Source organism: Arachis hypogaea, chromosome 15, assembly GCF_003086295.3.
Source record: "Arachis hypogaea cultivar Tifrunner chromosome 15, arahy.Tifrunner.gnm2.J5K5, whole genome shotgun sequence".
Lineage (NCBI taxonomy): Eukaryota > Viridiplantae > Streptophyta > Magnoliopsida > Fabales > Fabaceae > Arachis > Arachis hypogaea.
In genome coordinates this window covers 143,099,272-143,126,030 of record NC_092050.1, presented here as the reverse complement: position 1 = coordinate 143,126,030, position 26,759 = coordinate 143,099,272, and the positions used below count along the sequence as shown (strand labels likewise).

Sequence of the window (26,759 nt, the reverse complement as noted above, 5' to 3'; positions counted from 1 at the left end):
ATTTTATGAGGACCAACTTACCCGCTTTATTAAGAGATCTAGCTTTCCATAAACTCAGCTTCTCTTCCACCTTGTCTATGATTGGTTTCCAAGTCCTTACCAGCCGAGGATTAGCACCAAGAGAAATTCCTAAGTACCTGACAGGTAACACAGCTTCGGCACATCCCAACAAACCACACACATTCGTCACCCATTCCTTCTCACAGTTGATTGGAATTATGCTCGACTTATCAAAGTTGATACTCAGGCCAGACATTAACTCAAAGAACCTCAATAGCCTCTTATAATTCACAAGCGTCTCCGTGTCCTGTGGACAAAACAATATCGTATCATCTGCAAACTGAAGATGCGACAGTTCTATATTGTCCCTTCCCACCAACAGTGGGAAAATTCTTCCATTTCTTACCGCCTCACCCACCATCCTGTGTAGCACATCAACAACAAGAACAAATAGGAAAGGCGATAGGGGGTCTCCTTGTCTGAGTCCTCTCTCCATCTTGAAAGGCTTGGATGGTGAACCATTGATCAACACCGACATAGACGTTGTAGTCACACATTCTTTCACCCAAGTCCTCCATGTAATACCAAACCCCATCTTCTGCAGCACTATATCCACAAAACTCCATCTCACTCTGTCGTATGCTTTCTAGAAGTCTAGTTTAACAATAGCCGCATGCTTCTTTCTCAACTTCAGCCATTGGACCGTTTCACAAGCAATGAGAGCACCATCATGTATTTTGCGGCCCTTAACAAACGCAGACTGGGTCTCCTCCACTAACTATGGCATCACTAACCGCATTCTTCTTACCAGCACCTTGGATATCACCTTATAAACACAGCCAACCATACTAATCGGTCTAAGGTCTTTGATTTCCTTAGCCCCCACAAATTTTGGAGCTAGCGCCACCCACGTGACATTAGCATCTGTTGGTAACCTAGCAGTCTGAAAGAAGCCCAATACAGCTGCAGTAAACTCCTGACCAATCTCCCCCCAACACTTCTTTATGAAGTTCATATTATTATTATTATTATTATTATTATTATTATTATTATTATTATTATTATTATACAAAACAAAAAATTAAGGATAAATTATTATAATAAACCAATTAGCTTTTAAAATTATCCAAATCTCCCAAAACGAAAAAGGCTACCTGAATGTCTCAAGTTGCATTTCTATATAAATCGAATTGATTAAATTCGATTTGTGCAAAATGGTACTAAATCGAATCCATTAGATTCGAATTGCATGCAAACGCAAATTGTTTATAAATCGAAGCTAATGGCTTCGAATTCTATATAAGAACTAAATCGAAACAATGAGATTCGAATTTTATTTGCATGTAAATTGAACTAATTCACTTCGATTTATTAGACACGTGAATAGCAGTTCATGGTAAATCGAAGCCAATTGTTTCGATTTAATAGTTTATGTCAATTCAAACCCATAGATTCGATTTACAAGCAACATCTCCCTCAATAATTTTTAATAAGCATAATTAATAATAATTATGTTTAATAAATAATTTTTTAATTTTAAAATATTATAATAAATATAAATATATAACTTTTAAATAAATTTATATATTTATTAATATATAAAGTTATATTAAATTTTTTTATTTTAATTTGAACAAATTATATCTAATGTAAAGTGGGATAAAGTTAGATAGTCCCATGTTGAGAAAGATCACAGATTTGGAATTGGAAAGCGTATCTCCGATTGGAGAGTGAATCATTCACCATTTTTGTGGATAATTTACCAGGCAATGTTTCAAAGAATGAATTGTTTTATATGTTCAAGTAGATAGGAAGGATAAATGACATCTATTTGGCACATAAGGAGAAGTATGACCGGATCCATCTGTTTGTTTTTATCAGATATACTACAAAAGGAGGGGCATTAAAGGCCATCAAGAAGATGAATGGAATGTGATTAAGGAGTAAAGAGATCTTTGTGGGTGAGGCTAAGTATAGGAGGATTGATGTCCGAAAAAGAATCACTTGTGAGTGAGGCTAAATATAAGAGGATTGATGTTCGAGAAAAAATCACTAGGCACGATGAAGGTGCCAGGTGTCTCCTGATGCAAAATAAAAAAAATTAAAGAAAAAGATATTGAGGTGAACGAGAAAGGGATTGTCTTGAAACACTATAGAAGTGAAGAACTAGAAGCTCAGAGGAAACCGTTGGAGTTGGGATGGAATGCGGTGGTAATGATGCCACAAGGGCTACGGGAGGCAGAGCATGACAAGGATAAAAAGGTAATTGCTGTTGAGGATTTGGTTGAGTGGCATGAGAATTTTTTGAAAACACGAATGGATAATCCTTTGGTGTATCCGGCAGTTATGGTGAGTGCATAATCTATGGGATGTCAAACAATCGGTAACGAAGCAATCAAATGCCCCCACTACAATTTAAAATTTTTTTGAGTAGTATATGATAATAATATTTGTTTGCCCATATTAAATTATTGAATTTGACCCCACAATAATTTTTTACTCAATTTTTTGTACTTAATAGTCAATTTAAGAATTTCATATTAGATGTTTATTAGAATGATCAATTCTCAATTTAAATGAAATTGGTGTTCTTTCTTAAAAATAAACTCAAAAGATATTGTTTATCTTTTTCTAAAATTAGTTTTATTTTTTTCTATAACAACTACATCAACTGAAAGAATTTTTTTAACTATGAATATCACTGAGAGTTGACTTTTGATTGTGTGAGAAGAGAATTTTTAAATAATTATTTAGTGATATATATAGAAAGAGAGACATTTTGATTGTATTGTTTAAAAAAAGATTACTCCATTTTTTTAAAAAATATGGAACCTAAAAAATAAAATTCTAAATTATATATTATTATTGAAATTAATATTTTAGTATTTTAATTTATAAATTATATATTTTAAAGACTAATCATATTTTAGAATAATAAAATATAATTATAGCAATAATTATGCTATATGTACATAAAAAGTAACTACTCGAGTACTCGTATAGAATATATATTGAAATACAAAATACACATTGAAAATGAATTAAACAATAAATATATTTATACACAAATACATAATGATTAATGAATAATTTGATAACTGATTTTTATGCACATATAATATTTTTATTAAAAAATTATTAGAGCTTATCTATCTCGTGTCCTAAAGACACATATTAAAATTATAAATGGAGAATATTTTTATTGAAAATACAAATAATTTAAATTTTTAATGTATTTATTTTGCAGTTATTAAATAAAATTTTAAAACCTTCCGTTAATGGTAAACTTGTCATGTGCCCTTAGGACACATGTTACTTAAACCCAAATAATTATTATTATTTTATATATATTTTTCCCTCACTATCACAACTTTCTAAATCCTGGGTTATGGGTCAATCGTGTAGTCGAATTGATAGAATGTTGGTGAATTTGGTTTTATTGTTATCATTTGGAGCACTTGGTTAAAAAGAATGTCAGAATCTTCATAAATCAAGAAATAGGTGTGGCAGGAGTAGTCATCAGGTCGATTAGGAGTTACAAAGAGTAGAGTGATATTTGATCTTTTGGGTTATTGATGGCTTTTGCCGAAGATAATTAGAAATTAGTTTATTTTATCTGTTTAGTACTTTTTCATTGATACTCCACCTTATTGTGTTGAGCTTTTTGTTTCAAAAAAAAAGATAGAACAAATTATATATTTATGAATGACTTAGTCACTCCACATATTCTTTAAATACTCTTAATAATCTTATTATTATATATGATCAATTTTTTATTTACTTTGTCTAAAAAGGTCAACAATTCATACATAATAATCTGGGTAAAAAACAGAAATAAGACAAGGGAGGCCAGAAATTACGCAAATCCGCCAAGTTGAAAATTGCTTCATCAATCAACCAAAGCACTTCTCTATGCAATTCGAACCAGCTTAGTTCAAATTGCATTTGTATATAATTTGAACCGAATTAGCTCGAATTGTTCAGCGAAATTCTAACTAATTCGAACCAGCTTGGTTCGAACTAAAAGCATACATAATTCGAACTAGATGAGTTCGAATTATATAGGTGGAAGCTTCCCAAAGTAATTCGAACCAGGTTGGTTCGAATTACACAAACCATATTTCGAACCAGGCTGGTTCGAATTAGTGAGCACCAGACCTGTATATATATGGTTGTAAACGTGAGTTGCTCTCATTAGAGGGGGTAAGATGGCTAGTGAGGAGAGTTTTGTAGTGTTGGTTCACTACAGAGGATCGATTAAGAGGAAAACTCGTTCCGGTGTGAAGTTCACCGATAAGGATTCTCTCTGTATTATCGTGAGGCCTACGACGAGCTATGATGACCTTGTTAGCTCTATATTGCAGAAACTTGGTCTAGATGGTGTGAAGCGGGTTAAAAAATTTTTCTATCGCATTCTAATCACGGTGCTCTAGGAAACTGTGAAGTATGATTGTTTCACGATCGGGAGTGATAAGGACTTGCAGGTTATGTTTCATTGTCACCGGCAGTTTCCAGAAGTGAGGACACCAGAACTATTGGCAAAGTTGGCTGATGTGGTATCCATCTCAGGGGGTTTGAACCGAAATACCACCACTTTAGCCACGGCAGCCGGTTCTAGCTCCAGATCTGCCGTTGCTTCTTCTTCCGTCCCTGCGTACGAGCCACCCGTCCAACCTGTCGCCTCCCCTTCATTCGCTGTTGATCTCAATGGCAATATAGGGGATGAGGTCGGAACAGGGGAATTTCTGCCGACCTCTTTACAGTGTGTTGCACCGCCTGGGGTTGGAGAGGGATTGTTGGGTGATCCAGAGGACGATGATGTCGAACCGGATATGATTGATGATGACAGTGGCGATGATATTGGAGCGAGTGAGCCTGCCGGGATGGGAGGTGGTTCTAGCTCTGGCACACAGCAGTATCCACCACATTTTTCCTCTTTGGACTTGGATGCCATGAGGCAGGAGGGGGTTTCTGGGTAGCCTGCTGGATTTGGAGCTAGACATGCGGAAGGGACTGCCGGTCTGACAGAGTTTCAGGTTGGTCAGCAATTTCAGGATAAAGATGAGGCCCTGTTAAGTGTGAAGACTTACAGCATTCGCCGAAGGGTACAGTACAAGGTAGTGGAGTCTGACTATCGCCGGTATATGGGCAAGTGTTCTGAGTTCGGGAATAGGTGCAGATGGTTGATTCGGCTGAGTCTCCGGCAGCGCAAGGGCATTTGGGAGGTCAAACGGTATAATGGACCTCATACCTATCTTGCCACCTCCATCTCCAGCGACCACATAAGTTTGGATTATCATGTGATATCGGCATTCATTATGCCAATGGTTAGGGATGATGCTTCCGTCATCATCAAGGTGCTCCTTAATGCCACGGCCGCACACTTTAGGTTTAGGCCGACGTACAGGAGGGCCTGGTTGGCGAAGCAGAAGGCTATTGCCCTCATCTATGGTGAATGGGATGAGTCGTACAACGAGATCCCCATGTGGGTGTTGGGAGTCCAGTTGACGATGCCTGGTACTGTTGCAGTCCTTAGGACGAGCCCTGTTCGAGTTGGTGGACAGCTAGACGAGTCTCAAGCTTATTTTCACAGACTGTTCTGGACGTTTCCACCGTGTATCAAGGCATTCCGTCATTGCAAGCCGCTGGTTAGTATTGACGGCACCCATCTGTATGGCAAGTATGGGGGAACGTTGCTTGTCGTGATTGCACAGGACGGCAATTCCAACATACTCCCTGTTGCATTTGCACTAGTCGAGGGTGAGAATGCTGTGTCTTTGTCATTCTTTCTCTCCCACTTGCGTCAGCACGTGACACCGCAGCCGGGTCTACTGGTGATATCGGACAGGCATAACGGAATCAAGGCCGCGCTTGAGGCTCTTAACGGAGGCTGGTTACCTCCTTCTGCATACCAGGCATTCTGCATTCGACATGTGGCGGCAAATTTCACCCTAACCTTCAAGGGCAAAGACGCACGGAGGCTTCTTGTTAACGCGGCGTACGCTAAGACCGAGGTGGAGTTTGATTACTGGTTTGATATTCTGCGGTCTGAAGACTTGGCGATTGTGAGTGGGCGAATCGGATAGAGTATTCCTTGTGGACTCAGCATTGTGATGAGGGGCGGAGATTTGGGCACATGACGACGAATATCTCCGAGTGTGTGAACTCAATCCTCAAAGGTGTCAGAAACCTTCCTGTGTGCTCGCTGGTGAAGGCAACATATGGAAGGCTTGCCGAACTGTTTGTTCGCAAGGGGAGAGAGGCTGAGGCTCAGTTGGGAACCGGACAAGAATTTAGTCAGTACTTGGTGAAGTGTATTGAGGCCAACTTGAAGACGGCGAGGTGCTTCACGGTGACTTTGTACGACAGGGATAACTCCGAGTTCACCGTAGCAGAGACCACTCCGACTGGTTCTTTCTCATTGGGTAGCTACAGAGTATCGCTTGCGTCTCAGACATGTGACTGCGGATACTTCCAGGCACTTCATTTCCCGTGTCCGCACGCATTGGCATGTTGTGCCTACTCACGGGTTACCTGGACCGCTTACGTCCACCGGGTGTATCGTCTTAGTACGGTGTTCAATGTGTATCGGATGGGATTCACACCACCCATTCCGGAGGGTTTCTGACCACCATATGACGGGTCGACTGTGATCCCGGATCCTAACAAGAGGCGTGCGAGAGAGGGTCGTCCGAGGTCCACTAGGATACGGACCAATATGGACGAAGCAGATCCGAACCGGCCAAAGAGATGTGGCCTCTGTCGTCAACCCGGACACACACGTCAGAGTTGCCCACAGGTCGGAGGAGCAGCACACACAGCGGGCCATGAGTAGGTTTATTCTTAGGTTTGGTACTTAGTTTATTTAACTTTCGAGTTTAGATTCCATTGTTACGCCTTTCTGAACTTGTAGTTGATAAGTCATTTAATTTGTTAATGTTAATGAGTTGTACTATGCATGGTGCATGAATTAATGAATATTTTCTGTTTCCGGAGTTTTGACCGAAAAGTCCGTTGAATGTAAACGGTAATACAAAAATTTACATATTAAATAGATACATGATGCGGAAACTAAACAGCCGTTTTCAAAGTACAATATCATTATTCGGAACAACAAACTGAAACATAAATAACCTTCCTACATGTTCGATCGTAAGAGTACATCAACTACAAAAGTAAACCTGGCTAACATACAACAATGAACATGAACAAACAACATACATGAGACATGAATCATCTAAACAGATGCGAGCCGGTGAAGCAACGACGGGGTACCCGTGTCCTCTGACCTCTGCGGATAAGCGGCTCCTCGTCCTCGATCTCATCCTCCTCATCATCTGGGACAGGCTGTGCAGGTGGCCTAAGCTGGACGGGGGCCGCAGACGGCTCGGCAACTGAATGTGACGCAGCAGTGAATGTGGAAGGAGGGGTACCCCCAATGCAAAATGGTCAGCAACAGGTATCGTTGGAGGCTCGTGCAGATCGACATCTAAAGGTGCCTGTGTGCCGGAGCTCTGACCACGCCTACGGGCTGCCACATCCTCCTGCATGATGGCAGTAATCTCGTCTAGAAAGTGTGACCCGCCGAAGTCCGCATCAAGCCCATCTAATGCAAGGAAGTCTAAAAACATCGTCCCCAGACTAAGCCATGGCGTACTCTCCTGAAGGGTCTGGTCATGGGCTGGTACTCCAACGAAGTAATCTCCAAGCGGCCCTGAACCAAGTCAACCATCACTAGAGTCAGCCCCGTCACCCATGTCTGACCCATACCACTTGCCTCCATGTCCGCCATCATGGGGACTAACACCACCAACTGCAACATGCCCTGCAGCAACCCTCCCCGCGGGCCCGTGCTGATCGTCGTCATCGTCACCATGATCACCATGCTCGTCTGCCGCAGCACGCCCTCTCCGTCTCCCTCCATGCCCTCGTCGTCCACCTCCACGTCGACCACCCCCGTCAGCCTCGTCCATAGCCTAGTCCAGCCACCTCCACTCACGCTGGCTCCGTCGTGTTCCCACACGAGCTCTCCTCTCGACCCGATGCTTGTCCGGCACGTCGTCAACACGATCCATGTCAGGAACTCACCTAGCACCCGTCTGTGACGCCTCCACAGGAATAGGAACGGCCCTCAGATCTCCCAAATACATCTCTGGATACAAGAACCTCTTTCTATGCTGACCCCACCACTCCAGGAACTCATGTGACGGTCCAGGGTCTGCAACAACATCGAACCTGAGCACGTGGTCCGCACGAGTCTCCCAATGGAGATGCCATGACTGCAAAGCGTACGGGAACCAACGATCACCGCCTCTGCCATCCTTCAACATCAGAAAGTCGATGTTCAGGGCGGGATGCGGACGGGGCTGGACTCCGCCGAACTGCGGTAGAACCCTATCTATCTGATACCACTCTATGACGGCAAAGTATATCAATGACGTCACAGACCGCCACAACGCCGTATGCCAAGGCTCCAACGCCTCCGGATGCACAACCTGCAGTACCTCGGGGAAGTTATACGGCATCCAGATAAACTGCACAAAGAACTAAACATTGTCAGGCTAACTCATGCAACAAATTCATAAAGTTTGGTTTACTAGACAAACTTAGGCAGTAGTATACTCACATCCCTGTCCTGTAACATGTCTATCCTCAGTCTCCACTTCTGCACTCTAGGACCCTTCTCACTACCGGAAGGGTTGTAACCTGACCACCTACATCTCACATGGGTGTTACGGCTAATTAAAAGTGTGACAGATTTGTAATACATTAGAAGCGTACATGGATTTAACTATGTTAAATTGAAATAGAGAAGCATGACTAAAGTACCTCGAGGCCAACGGCTAGCTGCATGTATCATGCCCAGCAGGCCTAAACCTAGGAAAGCGCTAGAAGATCCAAGACTGAAGTAGCTGAAGTGGGCCTGCTAACTTGACCACATGTCTGTTCGCCACTCGGCACATGCACCGGTACAATCATGCCAGTGCTGCAGACCCCCAATTGTAGGTCCCCATCTCCTCAAGCCTAGCTACGTAGGGAAGCCATCTGATGTGAATGCGGTTCCCGGACTTGTCAGCAAACAGCTGAGTGCCCAACAACATCATGATGTAGGCACGTGCAAAGCGTCGCATAGTCTCCTCATCGGCTCCCTCAGGGCACTCTCCAAAAGTCTCCTGGAACCAGGTGCAGTTTACTGCGAACTTCTGAACCTGGCTCGGAGGAGGAATCACTCCAAGCAACTCCTGGAACCACACCCAAGCTAGACAGCCCCCTGGATGTATATCTGGAAATCTGTAAGGCAACCGCTGACATAACGCCCGTCTACTGGCAACCCCAACTGGTACGCCACGTCCTGAAGTGTGATCGTGCACTCTCCGAACGGCATATGGAAGGTGTGCGTCTCTGGACGCCACCGCTCGACGAAGGCACTGACAAGGGGGCTCATCTAACCGGAACCATCTATCGTTCAGCCTCGCAAGATGGTATAATCCGGCCATCTGCAAGTACGGAACATACCGCTCATCGAGTCGCATGCCCTGCTGCCGCCGCATGCTCCTGATGCATCGCTGTGGCTGCGCATTACATGCACCGCATTATTAGAACCACGTAGAACACCAGTGACAAAAATAACCAACAACAGAAACCACTAATGAAAACCACTAACAGAATCTACATGCAAAACCAATATAACAAACTAGCTGCAAAACCACATGCCCAAACCGCTAACATAAACCGCATACTAATCCACTTACGAAAACCACATGCAAAACCACTATCATAAACCGCACACAAAATCACATAATAAACCACTTCTAATACCACCAAAATAAACCGCCAACATAAACCATCAACAAAACCGCAAACAAAACCACTAACAAAAACCACTAACATAAACCGCACACAAAATCACATAATAAACCACTTCTAATACCACCAAAATAAACCGCCAACATAAACCATCAACAAAATCGCAAACAAAATCACTAACAAAAACCACTAACATAAACCACCAAGTAAACTACCAACTAAAACCGCATGCTAAACAACTAACAAAAACCACTAACATAAACCACCAACTAAACTACCAACTAAAACCGCATGCTAAACAACTAACAAAAACCACTAACATAAACCACCGACTAAACCACCAACTAAACCGTATACAAAACCTCTCAAATAAACCACTAGCAATACCACTAGGATAAACCGCTACTAAAACCGCATGCAAAATCACTAACTTAGATAAACCACTACCACAAAATTTTCTATCAACTAACCTCGTCATTGATGACCCCGGCTATATGAGCAACTCCGTCCAACCGATATAGCCTTTCCGGATCGTCCCCCATCGGCTGAGTATTCTGTTCGAGTCTTTGTCGGATCAAATCTGGGTCGTTTTCTCTGGGATTTGGTGGGGTATGAGAATAGAAACGTGGTTCGAATGAGGCTGATTCGAACTCCTTATATAGCGGAGACCTGTGTAATTCGAACCAGCCCAATTCGAATTACTATTCGAGGCAACTAGGTTCGAATTACATTCATCACTTGTTCCATCATTATTCGAGCTACCTTGGTTCGAATTATATAGTAATGTGCTTTGGCTCATTCTTGAAGCAATTTCCAGTTTGGCGAATTTGGGTAATTTCTGGCATCCCTTAGCTTATTTCTGTTTTTTACCCTAATAATCTTATTATTGAAAGTACTTAAAAAAAATACTAAAATATATTATTTTATATGTTATTTTTAATTTAATAAATAAATATTAATTTTAAAAAAATCTCATAATTAAATATTTTATTTATTTTGTCCAGAAAAGTATATTTACCTAAGTCTTTTATAGTACTAACATCTCTTAAGTCATTTTTTTAAAATTATTTTGCATGAAATAAAATATTTTCTTGTGGTATAATATAAATAAATTTATTAAAAAATATATTTACTCAATTTTCAAATACAATACTTTTCTAATCAATAATAATTTAAAAATTAAAAAATATTTTATTCCATGCCTTAAAAAAAATAAACTAACAAAATATTTAATTACGAAATTTTTTTAAATTAATATTTATTTATTAAATTAAAATTAACATATAAAATAATATATTTTAGTATTTTTTTTAGGTACTCTCAATAATAAGATTATTATGTATGAATTATTGATTCTTTTTGGACAAAGTAAATAAAAAATTGATCATATATAATAATAATAATAATAATAATAATAATAATAATAATAATAATAATAATAATAATAATATTGAGAATATTTAAAAAAAGTATTAAAAGAATATGTTGAGTGACTAAGTCATTAATAAATATATAATTTGTTTTAATTAAAATAAAAAAATTTAATATAATTTTATATATTAATAAATATATAAATTTATTTAAAATTTATATATTTATATTTATTATAATATTTTAAAATTAAAAAATTATTTATTAAATATAATGATTATTAGTTATGCTTATTGAAAATTATTGAGGGAGATGTTGCTTGTAAATCGTGGGTTTCGATTTACATAAACCATTAAATTGGCTTTGATTTAGTATGGTAAATCGTGGGTTTCGATTTACATAAACCATTAAATTGGCTTTGATTTAGTATGGTCTGCTGTTTACGTGTGTAAATCGAACTGAATTGGTTCGATTTACATGCAAAGAAAAATCGAATCTCATTGTTTCGATTTAGTGCTTGTATAGAATTCGAAGCCATTAGCTTCGATGATAGATAATTTGCGTTTGCATGTAATTTGAATCTAACGGGTTCGATTTAGTACCATTTTATATAAATCGAATTTAATCAATTCAATTTATATAAAAATACAACTTGGGACATTCAGGTAACCTTTTTCATTTTGGGAATTTGAGTAATTTTTTTTTGAAGTAAAAAAGCTCAAAACAAGGTGAAATAAAAGAAAAGAAACAAAAACTCATAACGCTAAAAATAACAACCCCTAGCCATCTCCGCCATTGCCATCAACGATCACAGGGTTCACCACCAATCCACTCATCATAACTTGTAAAGGATATATTAATAAGGTGTTTGCTATAGTGCCTAAAAAGTATGGCCTAATTACTAAAATAGGTAAGATAATTAATTTTAAATTTAAAAGTATAAAATTTAAAAATTTTTAAATATTTTAAAGTTACTATAAAAAGTAATTTAGGCAAAAGTTAGGCACCAAACAAAAGGCACCATAGAATTGGCCTATTAATAATATTCACCACACTTGAACCTTGATTTTTGAAGATTCTATCATTTCTTTCTAGCCAAATTGTTCAGATGACCGCACAAAAATCAACTAACCACCGCTTCCATTCCATCTTTCTTGTTGATATATCCGTTCAACTTTTATAGTGTTGCTTGAGCGTACCTGGAATAGTCCACATCCTTTCAAGAGTGAACAATCAAGCACACCACATCTGCCAAGTGAGCTCACAACTAATGAACTAGTGAAAAGCAGTTTCAACATATTTATGACATAAAACACACATGTTATCATTCTGGTCAATAACACCTAATCTCCACAGTCTTTTCCTTGTATTCACCCTACCAACCAGTGCAAATCAAGTAAACAACTCAACCCTTGGTGGGACAAATTCTCTCCAAATAGTACTAGTAAAGCTATAGCTTGTGATATCTGCCAGAAGTACCTCTGCCTGCAATACCTCCACAAAGGAGATAGTAGAATAACCACCTTTTTTTTTTTATCAAATTTCCAAATCACTCTGTCCTCTCTCTCAGTTGTTAGTTTCACTGATTGTATAACCGCATGAAACTGGTTTACTAGTTCTATCTCCCACTGAAATAACTCTCATCGCCACTAGAAATTCTAAATCCACTCTAACCCATCCCAGAACCCACAATCTCCGATGACAGATCCTTGAAGATTTGAGACCAAAAAAAATCTTTAAAAAGTAACTTTCAGAACACCACAAGGTAACCAGCTATCCTCCCAGAAGTGGATTATCCTGTCATCCCCTAGTTCCATAGCCAAGCCTCTGATCATCTTCTCTCTCACTTGTGACTCCCTGATTTATAGTTGACAAATATCCTTCTAAGGACCCCCTCTTGTAGGTACAAGCTTATCACAAATCATTTTAGAAGGATTCATGTTATTACAAGAACATACAATTTTCTTCCAAAGTGGACAATCCTCTTTCGAAAATCTCCACCACCACTTGAACAGAAGCGCTGTATTCCAAATTACTGCGTCACCAACTCCCAAACCTCCTGCCTTTTTAGGGCCTGTATAACTTTTCATTTCACTAGAGGCATCTCGTCCCTCCCCTCCTCCTTGCTCCACAAAAAGCGTCTCTGTAAGGATATTATTTTGTCTGCTACTGCCTTCGACATTTTGTACAAGTTGAGATAGTAAATAGGCAGGCTATTAAGAATAGATTTAATGAGAACCAACTTACCCGCTTTATTCAGAGACTTTGCTTTTCATAGACTTAACTTTTCCTCTACCTTATCAATTACTGATTTTCATGTCTTGACCAGCCTCAAATTCGCTTCCAGAGAAATGCCAAGATATCTGACAGGTAAATACGCCTCTTTACACCCCAACAATCGACACTTCTGTCGTGCCCAACTTTGCTCACAATCAACTGGGATTAAGCTGTACTTGTCAAAATTGATACTCAAATCTGACATCATCTCAAAGCAGCGCAGCAACCGCTTATAGTTTCTGATCGTGTCTTTTTCAGAAGGGCAAAAAAATATAGTATCATCTGCAAACTGCAAATGTGACAATTCAATGTTATCCCTTCCAACCAACAATGGAGTAATACGTCCATTCCACACCACATCTCTAATCATCCTATGTAGAACATCCACAACAAGAACAAATAGAAAGGGAGAAAGAGGATCCCCTTGTCGTAAACCCCTTTCCATTTTGAAGGGCTTAGAGGGAGAGCCATTTATTAGGATCGACATAGACTCAGAACACACACACACTCCTTTATCCACTCCCTCCATCTACGGCCAAACCTCATCTTATGCAAAACAATATTCACAAAACTCCACTTGACTCGATCATAAGCCTTTTGGAAGTCTAGTTTACTAATTGCCGAGCTCTTTTTCCTCAACTTCAGACACGCACAGTTTCACATGCAATCAAAGCTCCATTATGTATCTTTCTATCCTGCACAAACGCACTATGTGTTTCTCCTACCAACCCTGGCATTATCTTCCGCATCCTCCGTACCAGGATCTTTGATATAACCTTATAAACACAACCCACCATACTAATTTGCCTAAAGTCTTCGATATCTTTAGCTCCGACAAACTTTAGTGCCAAAGCCACCCAAGTAGAGGCGGAGCTACATTGTAGGAAAGGAGGGCAATGCCCCCTTAATTTTAATTTTTTACATGTAACTTATATGTAAATTTCAGTTTAGTCACCCTTAAAATTTTATTTTAGTCTTATTTTAGTGTGTAAATATTTTTTGTCCCTCTCTAATATTTTATCTAACTCTATCCTTAACCCAAGTAACATTTACATTCCTAGGTAAAATATCTGACTGAAAAAATTCCATCACAACTGCATTGAACTCCTCACCAACATTCTCCCGACACTTTTTAATAAAATTCATATTATACCTATCACTACATAATGTCTTAGTTGACTCGTAATCTCAAACTACATCTTTAATTTTGGGAGTCATTTAGTTTATTAACATAGCTTACCCAAGAATTAACGTATTATATTGAATTTGGTTGAATTTAGAGTAACAAAAGATGTCGTATTACAAAGGGTATCTGGTCAGCACTCTGATTCTCAATAAAATGACGAATACCCAAATCCAAGTTTGTTTACTCCAAGTGCTGGACTTTTTTGTATGGTTCTTTTTAATCAATAAAAGCATGCCTTGTTTTATGATTATCTCCCTTTTCATTTCGACACAGATACGTCTATGACTTGGCTTTCCTAATCCACATTTGTCGTATTAGGCACATCCATGTAACACAAATCCACGCCAGCCATACAACATTACACATTTATACTATTTATTTATACTATTAACGATCTTTCTTTCTACAAGATACCATAGACATTTCTCTTTTGTTGACTACTGCGTAGGTTACATCAAGGAAACATGACAAACAAATATCAAAGGCTGAAAGAATATTTATGAAGTATATATGGATGCATTGAGAATTTTTTCCGTGGATACAAATTCCTAGTTAAATGTTTCAAAATCACGTACAGTCAAGTCAACTTTTCCTAACTTATAATAATAATTAGAATTTAGCTAACTCACTTAAAAATTAAAATGATTATAATAAACTAAGATTAAACAAATTAAATTCCAAATTTAAATTTAAATTAAAATATTTAGCTAATATGTCTTAAAAATACATGATAAATATATTATTAATAAAATATTTTAAAATTTTTTATTTAATAAATACATTAAAAATTTATATTTTTATATTTTTAATAAAAATATTCTCAATTTATAATATTAACATGTATCTTTAACATATAAAATAGACAACCCAAATTTAAATTATGACGACTCATTTATTGATTTTATTCTGAATCGTTGAGAAATAACTTTTTATTAATGACCTGAGCAGATTTTCTAAGTACATAGAAAAAAAGTGTAAGGTCCTTTATATGAATTTTAATTTTCAATAAAGCATATAATCACTTTTGTATTTTTATGTACTAGTAGTAAACTATTACCGAAACTTGTGCATGTGTATGATGATCTTCTGCAAAGTTATTCTCTGCCACATGTGACATTTGGACCCATGATGTTTCCAACTATAAATTAAATGTCTCTAAAAATCAAAGATTTTCTATGAAAATATAATTGAGTTCACAAGTAAGTGAGTAACCAAGTCATCAGACACAAGAAAGGGAAATGGAGAGAGAAGAACACCAAAAGGCGTCTCTCCATTCTCCTTTGGTTCAAGATTGGGGAGAGCAGGACAAAACAAAATCAATAGAAAAGAGTGAGGTACTTGAAGAAGTGAAGAAGCAGCTATGGCTATCAGGGCCTTTGGTATCTGTGAGCTTGCTCAATTATTGCCTGCAAGTCATATCTGTCATGTTTGTTGGTCATCTCGGCGAGTTGCCGCTTTCCGGCGCTTCAATGGCCACTTCTTTTGCCTCTGTCACAGGTTTTAGCTTATTGGTTAGTCTTCTTTCCCTTTCATCTTTGATATCATGATATATTCAATTGGATCCTATGTTTTTATTGGTTGATCATAAATTGATTCAATATGAAGCAGAAACATTGTCAAGTGTTACAAACTTAGTCTATCAAGTACTGTTACAAAATGGTACATTAGCAAATTAAGGTTAAATTACTCTGTCCTTTCCTGTAATTTCACCAAATTTGTAATAAGTCTCTGTAATTTAAAGGAAAAGTTTATGGGCCAGCAACTTTGTTAAAATCTGGCCAGCGTGCAACCAGCAAAGAAAAGTGAGTCATTGGATGAAATCTCATACTAATTTCACACCATTAAAACCATCATTGATGGATGGCTACAAATCACAAAAGTTACTGTCTCCTAGCATTCCTTTAATTTAAAAGCTTTCAATCGAGTTTCTATGCCGTTTTGTCCCGGGCTAAGTTGAACGCCCTTTCCTTTCTGATAACTCTTAATATTTTTAGCACGGCAAAGACCTAACTACAAAATTTAAATAGCATAAGGCTAAGGATTAATTTTTAAACTAAAGGACTTATTTGTAATTACAAATCTATTAAAACTATATAGACTGATAGAGGAATTTAAGGTAATATTTTATCTAAATTGATAGTTATATGTAAACGGATGAAATTTGCGGATGGTAATGAAGATAGAGAATGGATCATAGTTGGTTTTGTGTTTTAAACAGGTGGGAATGGCTAGTGCCTTGGACACCTTATGTGGGCAATCATATGGAGCAAAACAGCACAGAATGTTAGGCATACACATGCAGAGAGCAATGCTGATTCTCATGATTGTCAGCGTTCCGCTCGCGGTTATTTGGATCAACACAAGATCAATTCTGATGTTTCTTGGCCAAGATCCTGAGATTTCTACAGAAGCAGGAAGCTATGCTCAGTTAATGGTTCCAAGCCTGTTTGCTTATGGCCTTCTTCAGTGCCTAAACAGATTCTTGCAAACACAGAACATAGTGTTTCCAATGGTGTTCTGCTCTGGAATCACTACTTTGCTACATGTCCTTATTTGTTGGATTATGGTGTTCAAATCTGGATTGGGGAGTAGAGGAGCTGCCATAGCAAATTCTATATCTTATTGGATCAATGTTTTATTGCTCTCACTTTATGTCAAGCTTTCTCCTTCTTGTGCAAGGACTTGGTCAGGGTTTTCTAAAGAGGCATTTCAAAATATTCCCTCATTTCTTAGGCTTGCAATTCCTTCAGCTGTTATGGTTTGGTAAAATATCCAACTCTTTAGAATTTGTGTACATTCATAACTCAATGTAGTTCAATTAAGGAACCAACTTTTTTAGGTTAACATCAGTCAACATTTTTTAATCATAAAATTTAAATTTTAAATTTTATATCTTAAATTCTAACTCTAAATCTTAAATTCTCTAAACACAAAGATTAAAAAAAATAATTTACAATAAAAAGAAAAAAAGTTGACTAATGTTGACTATTTAAAAGTTGATTCCTTATAATTTTTTTAAGGAAAAAATACAAGAACTAACTTCTAGTTAGCAAACATTAGTCGACTTTAGTATTTAGGTTTATAATTTAGAATTATGATTAAGTATTTATGATTTATGATTTAGAATTTAAGATAGATATAATAATTTTAAAATAATTGACTGAGATAGACCGGAAAAAGTTAGTTTTCTAACAATACACTTTTAAATCAAAACCAAATGCATTTTTTGTTACCTTTTCAAAACATTAAAGTTTTGACTCTTGATGAGATCTTATTGACTCCAATTTTTTGTTACCATTGTTATGGTGAACAGCTTGGAAATGTGGTCATTTGAAATGATGGTTCTCCTTTCCGGTCTTCTTCCAAATCCACAATTGGAGACATCAGTTCTTTCTATTTGGTTGGTTTCTCATTTCAGATACTTTTCTCAATCATACTACAGTACTACACATAACTTGCATTAACTATTGTAACAATTATTGTTTTGACCACCCCATTGTTTGTTTTCTTAGCTTGAATACAGCAGCAGCAGTTTGGATGATACCCTTTGGACTCAGTGGAGCTGTAAGGTTAGTATTTCTTATGAAATCTCACAGTCACATGATAATTGCAACTTACTAATATTCAAATACTCATCTTTCAACTTACTAATATACTGTTACAGATATAACTCTTCGTTTGCCTCTTCCTATCAGCTTAAGCTTTTTAGTTTCGTGACATATTATGTATTCCTGGTAATGGTTGTGTGATTGTTTCAGCACTCGCGTCTCGAATGAACTTGGAGCTGGTAATCCCAGGACTGCACGCTTAGCAGTGTGTGTTGTGTTAGTAATGGCCATCATTGAGGGACTCATAGTTGGATTAGTACTAATATTAATTCGCCACGTTTGGGGCTATGCGTATAGTAACGAAGGCGAAGTGGTCGATTATGTTGCAGTTATGCTGCCAATTCTTGCAACATCCAACTTTCTTGATGGGCTCCAATGTGTTCTTTCAGGTTTTTTTCTCATTCTTTTGGCCAAATCTTGTTGATACAAGTCAATGACTCCCAACATTTTTTAAGAGAAAATTGCAAGAAAGAAGTAATATTCTGCACCATGTGCTAGTTTACATTTTCACTTAGGATTTTTTTATTTTTTTCTTTTTAATCCGAGGCATATTTCAGTAATGAAACAGGACAAGGAAGTTTTGATTTGAAACAACCAATTCTAGAAAGGAAGATGTAAACTACAGTGATTTTGTATTTTAATAAACATGACTATGCTACGTGTACACCAAAATCAGCCACCAGTATAAAATACATGTTGGAATATGAATACACATTGAAAATAAATTATATCACACATGTATTTATACACAAATACATTGGTGGCTAATTTTAATGGCTGATTTTGGTATACGAAATCATTTTTGTAATACACAAGATGATAACACCAACTACAATCCTAGGACTTGATCTTCTTTTGATTCTGTAATCAATTTTGCATAAAATATATGAATGGCATCACATTCTATTCCCTATGAAAAAAGAAAATGGAAATTAATGGATCTAATTTTTTCTAAAAAGGAAGTCTTGAAAAGAAACTTACAGTGAAATGTTAATTAAGAATGCAACTTTAGTGAGACTGTGCTCTATCAGCATTCCCTTTTTTTTGTACATCCTTAGATGAATGCATCTAAATAGAAGATATCAAGATAAATGATCCAATGATATACCAAAAAATGATAATGATAGATAAAATCATAAAGAGAGGTGAAAACTCAAATGTTTTTATATGAAGTTGATATTTGAGAACTTTAGATGATTTGACAAATTTGACTAAATTATCATCTAACAGTTTTCAACTATCAACTTCACATAAAAACAACTGCACGTGAGTCTTTACCTAGAAGAGAATCGACAGAGTCTATGATAACTGCCTGAGTTAGGAGAATGATTCATTGTGCCAACTTGTATAATTGCAGGCACTGCTAGAGGATGTGGTTGGCAGAAAATTGGCGCATATGTGAATCTGGGATCATACTACTTAGTTGGGATTCCATCAGCTATTCTCTTGGCTTTTACGTTTCATATTGGCGGCAAGGTGAAAAAAAAATTAAAAAAAAAAAAACCCAAGTTTCATTCCTTTGTCACACATATGTATAATCAGTTAATCACCTGATTTTTATTATACTGTGTAGGGGTTATGGCTAGGGATCATATGTGCACTAATTGTTCAAGTACTTTCTCTACTGACCATTACTATAAGAACTGATTGGGACCAAGAGGTTAAGTAGTTTTTCATCCTTTCATTTTTTATTTATTTATTTTATGATGGGTGCTGATGTGGCTATATAACTATTTGTTATAGGCAAAGAAGGCTACAGATAGAGTCTTTGATTCAATCACACCAGACAGTATAGTCTCATGAAGCTGCAATAATGTCATATCCACGCACACTCTCTGTAGGTTCTATTTTTTGGAAGAAAGCAAAGCAAACTTTGTTACCATTCTTAGAAAAGAAAATTCTAGCTTCACTATGCAATTATATATGGTTGAGTTGGAAAAAAATTCTCCAAAGTGAAAGATTAATAAAATAATCAAATAAATTATTAGATTTTATTTTCTTATATATCAACCTTCTCACTCTAGAGAATTTTATTCCAATGGATTAATGGTTTGTAGTTTTGGCTAAAAACAAGGGTTATATACATCTATGACCTATTATATTTAGCAACGTTCTTGATTTTCTTCATTGCTCCAGAATTGAAAAAAAAAAAAAAAAAAGACACAGATGAAGATAAGGGCAAAGTTAGAATTTAAAAAAAAAATTAAATGATAAAATTAAAATTAAAATTTATTCAAATATTGTCAGAAACAGAATTGAATTAAATGTTTAGTTTTAAAAAAAGTTTTAGGGATAAAAAACATTTTATCCTAGAAAAGATAGGTAATTCACACAAATAAATTAAGTGGCCCTCAATATTACACCAATGTTCGAAATGAGATTGCATGTCCGAAATGGTTTCTATGTATATCGAATGAATGAAACTCGATTTAAACTAACTCTATGTATATCGAATTCAATTTAGCTGAAGCAGTAGTAAATCGAAGTTAGCAAATTCGATTAACTAAAGGAGAATCATACACCATGTCATTCGAAACAAGTTGTTTCGATTTACTGAACGTGTTGTCCCCTAATTCGTTCATTCATTTTGTATTCATATATTGTTATAATTTTTAATTATACAAATAAAATAACACGATTTAGTTAATATGTTCTTAATGACTCGCATCATTTGATAGAAAATATGAGTCTATAAAAAATACATTGCATTTTATAAAGTTTAAAAAATTTTCATTATAGTTTAAATGAGTCTATAAAATTTTTTTGTTACGTATCTATTATATAATAAAAATTTTTAAACTTTATAAAAATGCAGTGTATTTTTTATAGATTCATATTTTCCAGCAAATGATGCAAGTCATTAAGAACATATGTTAATTAAATCATTTTTTTATTTGTATAATTAAAAATTATAACAATATTTGAATACAAAATGAATGAATGAATTAGGTAAATCCAATTGGTTAAATTTAAATTGTATGGTTGGCTCGTTTTCAAGGTAAATCGAATCATAGACCCGATTTATTTAGGGGGCAAATCTTGTTTTGATTTCTCATGGTATTTCTTAGCCCGACAGGTCAAAAACTAATTCGCCGCGATATTGAGCTCCATTTAAGGGTTTGTCGCTGGCCAATGAGTTGCTGCATGCACAAGACGGAATTCAAACCCCTAATGAGTTGCTGCATGCATAAGACGGAATTCAAACTCCCAACACTTGTTTAAGCGGGTTAGTGAGCTAACCACTAGACCAATCTAGTTTAGGGGGCAAATCTTTTTTCAGGAAGTTGGTGTAATATTGAGGGTTATTTAATTTGTTTTTGTGAATTACCCAAAAAGAAATACCAAAAATTTGACACACACCAAAAAAAGGAACTGCTCGGCAAACACTATGCAAAGGAAGAGAAAAAAAAAATACCAACTTGCAGACCAAATATTCAATGAAACAAGGACAATATCAAGTATATACTAAAACATCTAGAATTGAATCACTCCTTAAAGTATTACATATCAATACAAAAAGTGTGTGAAACAACAATAGTTTCATTTATGTTGAATATAACAAATTAGTGTTTTCCATTCAGATAAAGCAAGGGCTCAAGAAAATGCCCTCACATTCAAGGCCTTCCGTGGACAAAAGAATTAAGAACTAAAATACAGAGAGATTATGGTTATTATAAAACAATCATTTTTTCCCCTATAATAGTTATTTTGTCTTTGAACTACAATAGTGAGATGCTAATCTTCTGTGTTGCCACTACTACTTCTTCACTCTCGGAAACATCTACACATCGGTAGTAGCTTCATATGGAGTAGGCAGATTCGAGGAAGAACAACACAATCAAAAGATTCACATTCGCCGCATGTCCTCAAATTCATCGGACCACTCGTTATGTTGGTCAAGTTGGATTAGTCATTCTGGTTGCCGAATTCCAAATCTAATTTTCTTTTTAAATGCGATCTGTCAGCACTGCGTAGCAAAATCAAGAACTAAATTAACATGATTTACAAACAGAATTTTAATATTTGGTAAGGTTATCAATATGCAAACTTGTATATTTTATTGTCAAATTGGCCATTATTGGAAACTGTGGCTATATGAAAAGATGAGTTGGTTCAATATCCTCATTTTACCTTGTAATTGTAGGTCTATTAGGAGGTTTTAATCCGAAGAGAGAAAAATCTAGTGACATCGGTGCTGGCCCATTCTTTCCTGTATTATCAGCTACTGTTTGCCGGAAATTACCGGCATTGTCATCAAACTTATCTTCCTGCAAAGAATTTCCTTCAAATCCATCACGCCCCGGCATAATTCTCCTCGACTTTCTCGGAGGTGATAACACAGTAGGACCATCCTGTGAATCGACATCTGAAGCTTTAGATTCCTTCTTAGGGGCAGGTCGTGGAAGCTTCTCTGGAACTGTAGGCAGAGGTGCGGAAGAGAAATACCTGAAGAGGAATAGCAGAGATTCAATGCGGGAGAAAGGAATAAAAAATAGCATCCCCCCCCCCCTTTCTGAATGGAATGCCGAAGCAACATACCTATGTTCTAATGCCTGCTGAGCTGAAATTCTAGCATTCGGATCATATGTAAACATCTTTGACAACAAATCTAAAGCATCATCACTTGCCATTGGAAATAAAGAACGCAAAGGTGGAGCAGGAACATGTTGGTATTCAACATAGTCAGGAAGATATACCATATCAGGCCACTGAGCAGGTGATGGGGTTCCAAATGCTGCAAAAATCTTCCCTAATTGATCAATATCACTTGAACCCTACAAAATGTGAACAACAGTCAATAAAACACCAGAAGAATAAAGTCTCAGCACTCAAACAAATGAATAACCAATGCAATAGATAGCATCTAAACTGCTAGAAATTATAAAACAAATACAGCTACACAAAAACATATCAGGGCCAGGGCAGGTTTAATATGGAAGAGGAAAAAAAAAATCGATGGCTAATAATGTCAACACCTCTGAAGTGTTCATCTGGCTCTATAAACAGATTTGAAGGGTGGATTAGATAAATGAAATAAATGGTTTCATTCACAAAGTCAACAAAGAAAAGGAGTTTGGGGGGATTAAATGGTTAAAATTCCAAATAAATGGTCATTTATTTTCGTTGGTGGTTTTTTTTTTGGGGGGGCGGGGGGAGATCTTGTCTATTTCAGAATTAAAACCACTTTCCACAATTTGCCACAGTTATAATTATATCCATGTGTAACTTAGTCACCATGACAATCTTGATTACCTGGAGGAAGGGACGACGAAGAAGTAGTTCAGCAAAAATACAAGCTGCAGCCCAAACATCTACCCCTGCCCCATACTGCTTGGTACCAAATAATAACTCGGGTGCTCTGTACCACCGAGCAAATACCTACTCATGTATTAGCAAGTGTCAACGGTGTAGATCAACTAACAGTGCAAAATGCAAAACACAAAGATTAAACATTCGTGTTCAGTAATATGCAGAAGCCAACTTCTAGAAGAGACTATTTCAAATAATAACTCGGGTGCTCTGTACCACCGAGCAAATACCTACTCATGTATTAGCAAGTGTCAACGGTGTAGATCAACTAACAGTGCAAAATGCAAAACACAAAGATTAAACATTCGTGTTCAGTAATATGCAGAAGCCAACTTCTAGAAGAGACTATTCAACTGAAAGGGAGGAAAGACTTCTAAGTCCTAAGTAAGCTGCAAGTGGTTCAACAGATTGTAATATACTCCCGAGTCATTATAATACGTGGTTATCATAGAGAACCACAGTCCACACACACTCAACCTCGGCGGAGTTCTATTTCAATCTCAAGTATGTACTACAAAATTTTCTTTTCTTCCTTGTTCTCATTAGGCTTGGCACAGGATCAGGAAACAACAACAAATATTTGAAGCTAAAACCTAGTAAGTCAACAACAACAACCAAGCCTTGTACCAAATGTGTGGCTTAGGCAATACCATAATATCCTCTTGTAAGCCATGTCTACATGGAACCATTAAAACTTAATTCTTTATAATGGTTTTCCAGCATTTCCCTCTGCCTCTAACTATTGGGCTACCATTCACCTGATCTAGTTTCCTTACTGGGAGTTTTAATTTTATAGACCTTCTTCTTTACACATTAGACATTACCAAACCATTTAATGCAAGATACATTACGCTTTCCACAATAGGGAGTAGGGACATTTACAATTTTCTCACAATGTTTTCATTCCTAATCATATCTTGTCTAATGTGTCCACTTATCCAATGCAACATCATCATTATCCGCAACATTGAGCTAACATTTTTATTGGCCTTTTATCACTACCATCTGGTCTTTAGACAAATTGTTGGTCTTATAGCCATGCAATAAAGATTTCTCTTAAGCTTAAATGGTATTCTTTTATCACAAATAACACCGGAGGCACTCTCCATTTCATCCACTTAGTTTGTTAGACATCCATTGTGTGAGAAAAACTGACAATAAAAGAATTTAGGGTACCATGGTACGTCCATGTTTAGTCTTTCAGACTGCAATCCAACAATCAAACTTGTAGGAAAGTTTGCTCACTTTATTGGAAAGGAACCTAATGAGCACTCGCAGCCTAATCCGAATGCTTATCAAAATAAATGAGTTCATTTCTGGACGCCCTCTAAATCAAAGCGCTAGCTCCCACATACCTAGAAGAATTCTACAGAACAAAGCAAACCTGATGTGTGAACCTGCGATCTGGGCTTCCAAATATCCGTGCTAAGCCAAAATCTGCAAGTTTTAGCTGTCCATTAGACCCTATCAACAAGTTATTTGGTTTCATATCCCTGAAAGCATAGAAGTAAACTTGCTCAGCAGTCAGAACATAATGCAAATAACAAAGGGATATTGATAATTTCAGCAACTCTACCTATGCAAAACCCATTTCTTGTGGCAAACTGCAAGACCTTTTAGTGTCATCTGAAGGTAAGATTTTATATCCCCCGGCGAAAGAAAAATATTTCTGTCCCGTATCACAGCTTCAAGGTCAGTCTCCATGAACTCAAACACAAGATGCAAGTTCCCTTTGTGTGGGAATGCATCAATCAACTCAATAATATTTGGATCTTTGAGCTCTTTGAGCAATTTTATTTCTCGAAGTGCTGTAAAATTCACCCCTTCTTTCTGCTTACCAAGCCGAATCTTCTTAATCGCAACCGTCTGCCCCGTCTGTCCAAGCAAAGAACACATCTTTATTACAACCACTAGAGCAATATCATCAAGGAATATACTCAAGCATGAAAATTATGAAGCTAAATTTATATCCTATAACTTACTTTCTTTAACATTGAAACTAGTCTTCCAAGTTTCATATTTTAGTTACAGACTCAATTCTCAAAAACCCAGAAAATATACCCAAAAAAAAAGAAGCATTTTTTCACAAGATTCTGTTGACAATTGAAATACACACATGTAGAAACCAGAACAAGTACACAGTATAATTAGAAAAAGTTGGGGGGCACCTACCTGTGTATCAATGGCTTTGTAAACGACTCCATAGGTACCTTCACCAAGAACCTCACGCTTGAGATACCTATCAGCTACTTTCTTGGATGGATCAAGCTCTGCCATTTTCTTCCGAAATTTTGATACTGTGATGTTACCAATCAATTATTGACTGCTGAAATTCAGCTCAAAGAATTGGGAAATTTACCATTTTTCCATGTGAAAAAAAACGGTTAGGGTTTAGTCTTTCAACAGAAAGATTGAGACTTCACGCAAGTGGAGTATTACGGGACCAATTAGGGTTTATAAAAGGGGTTGGGATTTGGAATGCTTCATCAAAAAGGAGAGATTTGTGCTCTAATCTGAGTGTGGGGGTAGAGAGAGAAAGCGGAACAGGGAGCGTATGCTCCAATGAGAGAGAGAGAGAGAGAGAGAGAGAAACGCAACGGCTAGAATTATAGAAGCCCACAACCTTAATAACACTGTTTTCCTCTTTTTCTTTTCTGGGTTCACAAAATTGCTTTTGGTGTTATTATTTTTTGTATTTTTTATTACAAATTTAAGTAGGTCTAACGCTTATCATAGTATCAAGGTTGGAGTATGTTTATTATTCACAATATGAGTCAAACTTAATTAGTCAATTAAGTCTCAATGTAATTAAGAATTTAAGATTTTTGAAAAGGAAGATTGAAAAACTAAATAATAATGGTGAATAATTATAGAGTTAACAATTTAACATGGATAAAGATTTGGGTGTTTATTCTAAGAATCTAATCCTCCATATTCTATTAGTATTAGATTAAATGTTGTTTGATCAATAATGTTAATGTTGACCACTGAAAATTGTGGTCCATGGCATGAGTTAACTTTTTTTTTTGTTATCATGAGGTTGGGTTCGGTCCTTTTATTATTAGCCATTAATTGATGTGATCCACTTGGGTTTCCACATGCATTATTTTGGTTTCGGCTTTTTGTTATTAATTACAGACTTTTATTTTCCCCGAAAATCATCAAATTTGCCTTCACTTCTCAGCTTTCGTGATGTTCGC

General features: G+C 36.7%; 2 protein-coding genes across 2 annotated transcripts; one reads left to right on the top strand and one right to left on the bottom strand.

Moving 5' to 3' along the window:
• Positions 1-15,521: 15,521 nt before the first annotated feature.
• LOC112751037 (protein DETOXIFICATION 16) lies at positions 15,522-20,354 on the top strand. The gene is made up of 8 exons (XM_025800015.3): positions 15,522-16,152; positions 16,860-17,404; positions 17,955-18,041; positions 18,154-18,210; positions 18,400-18,638; positions 19,607-19,725; positions 19,823-19,909; positions 19,993-20,354. The coding sequence occupies exons 1-8, from the start codon at positions 15,880-15,882 to the stop codon at positions 20,050-20,052; spliced, it is 1,467 nt and encodes a 488-aa protein (XP_025655800.1). The 5' UTR covers positions 15,522-15,879; the 3' UTR covers positions 20,053-20,354.
• Positions 20,355-21,682: 1,328 nt separating this feature from the next.
• On the bottom strand, positions 21,683-26,541 carry LOC112751036 (cyclin-dependent kinase D-3). The gene is made up of 7 exons (XM_025800014.3): positions 25,732-26,541; positions 25,136-25,434; positions 24,944-25,052; positions 23,503-23,628; positions 22,789-23,024; positions 22,381-22,695; positions 21,683-22,216 (listed from the first exon to the last, which is right to left on the bottom strand). Exons 1-7 carry the CDS (start codon positions 25,834-25,836, stop codon positions 22,156-22,158), a joined length of 1,251 nt encoding a protein of 416 aa, XP_025655799.1. The 5' UTR covers positions 25,837-26,541; the 3' UTR covers positions 21,683-22,155.
• Positions 26,542-26,759: the final 218 nt, after the last annotated feature.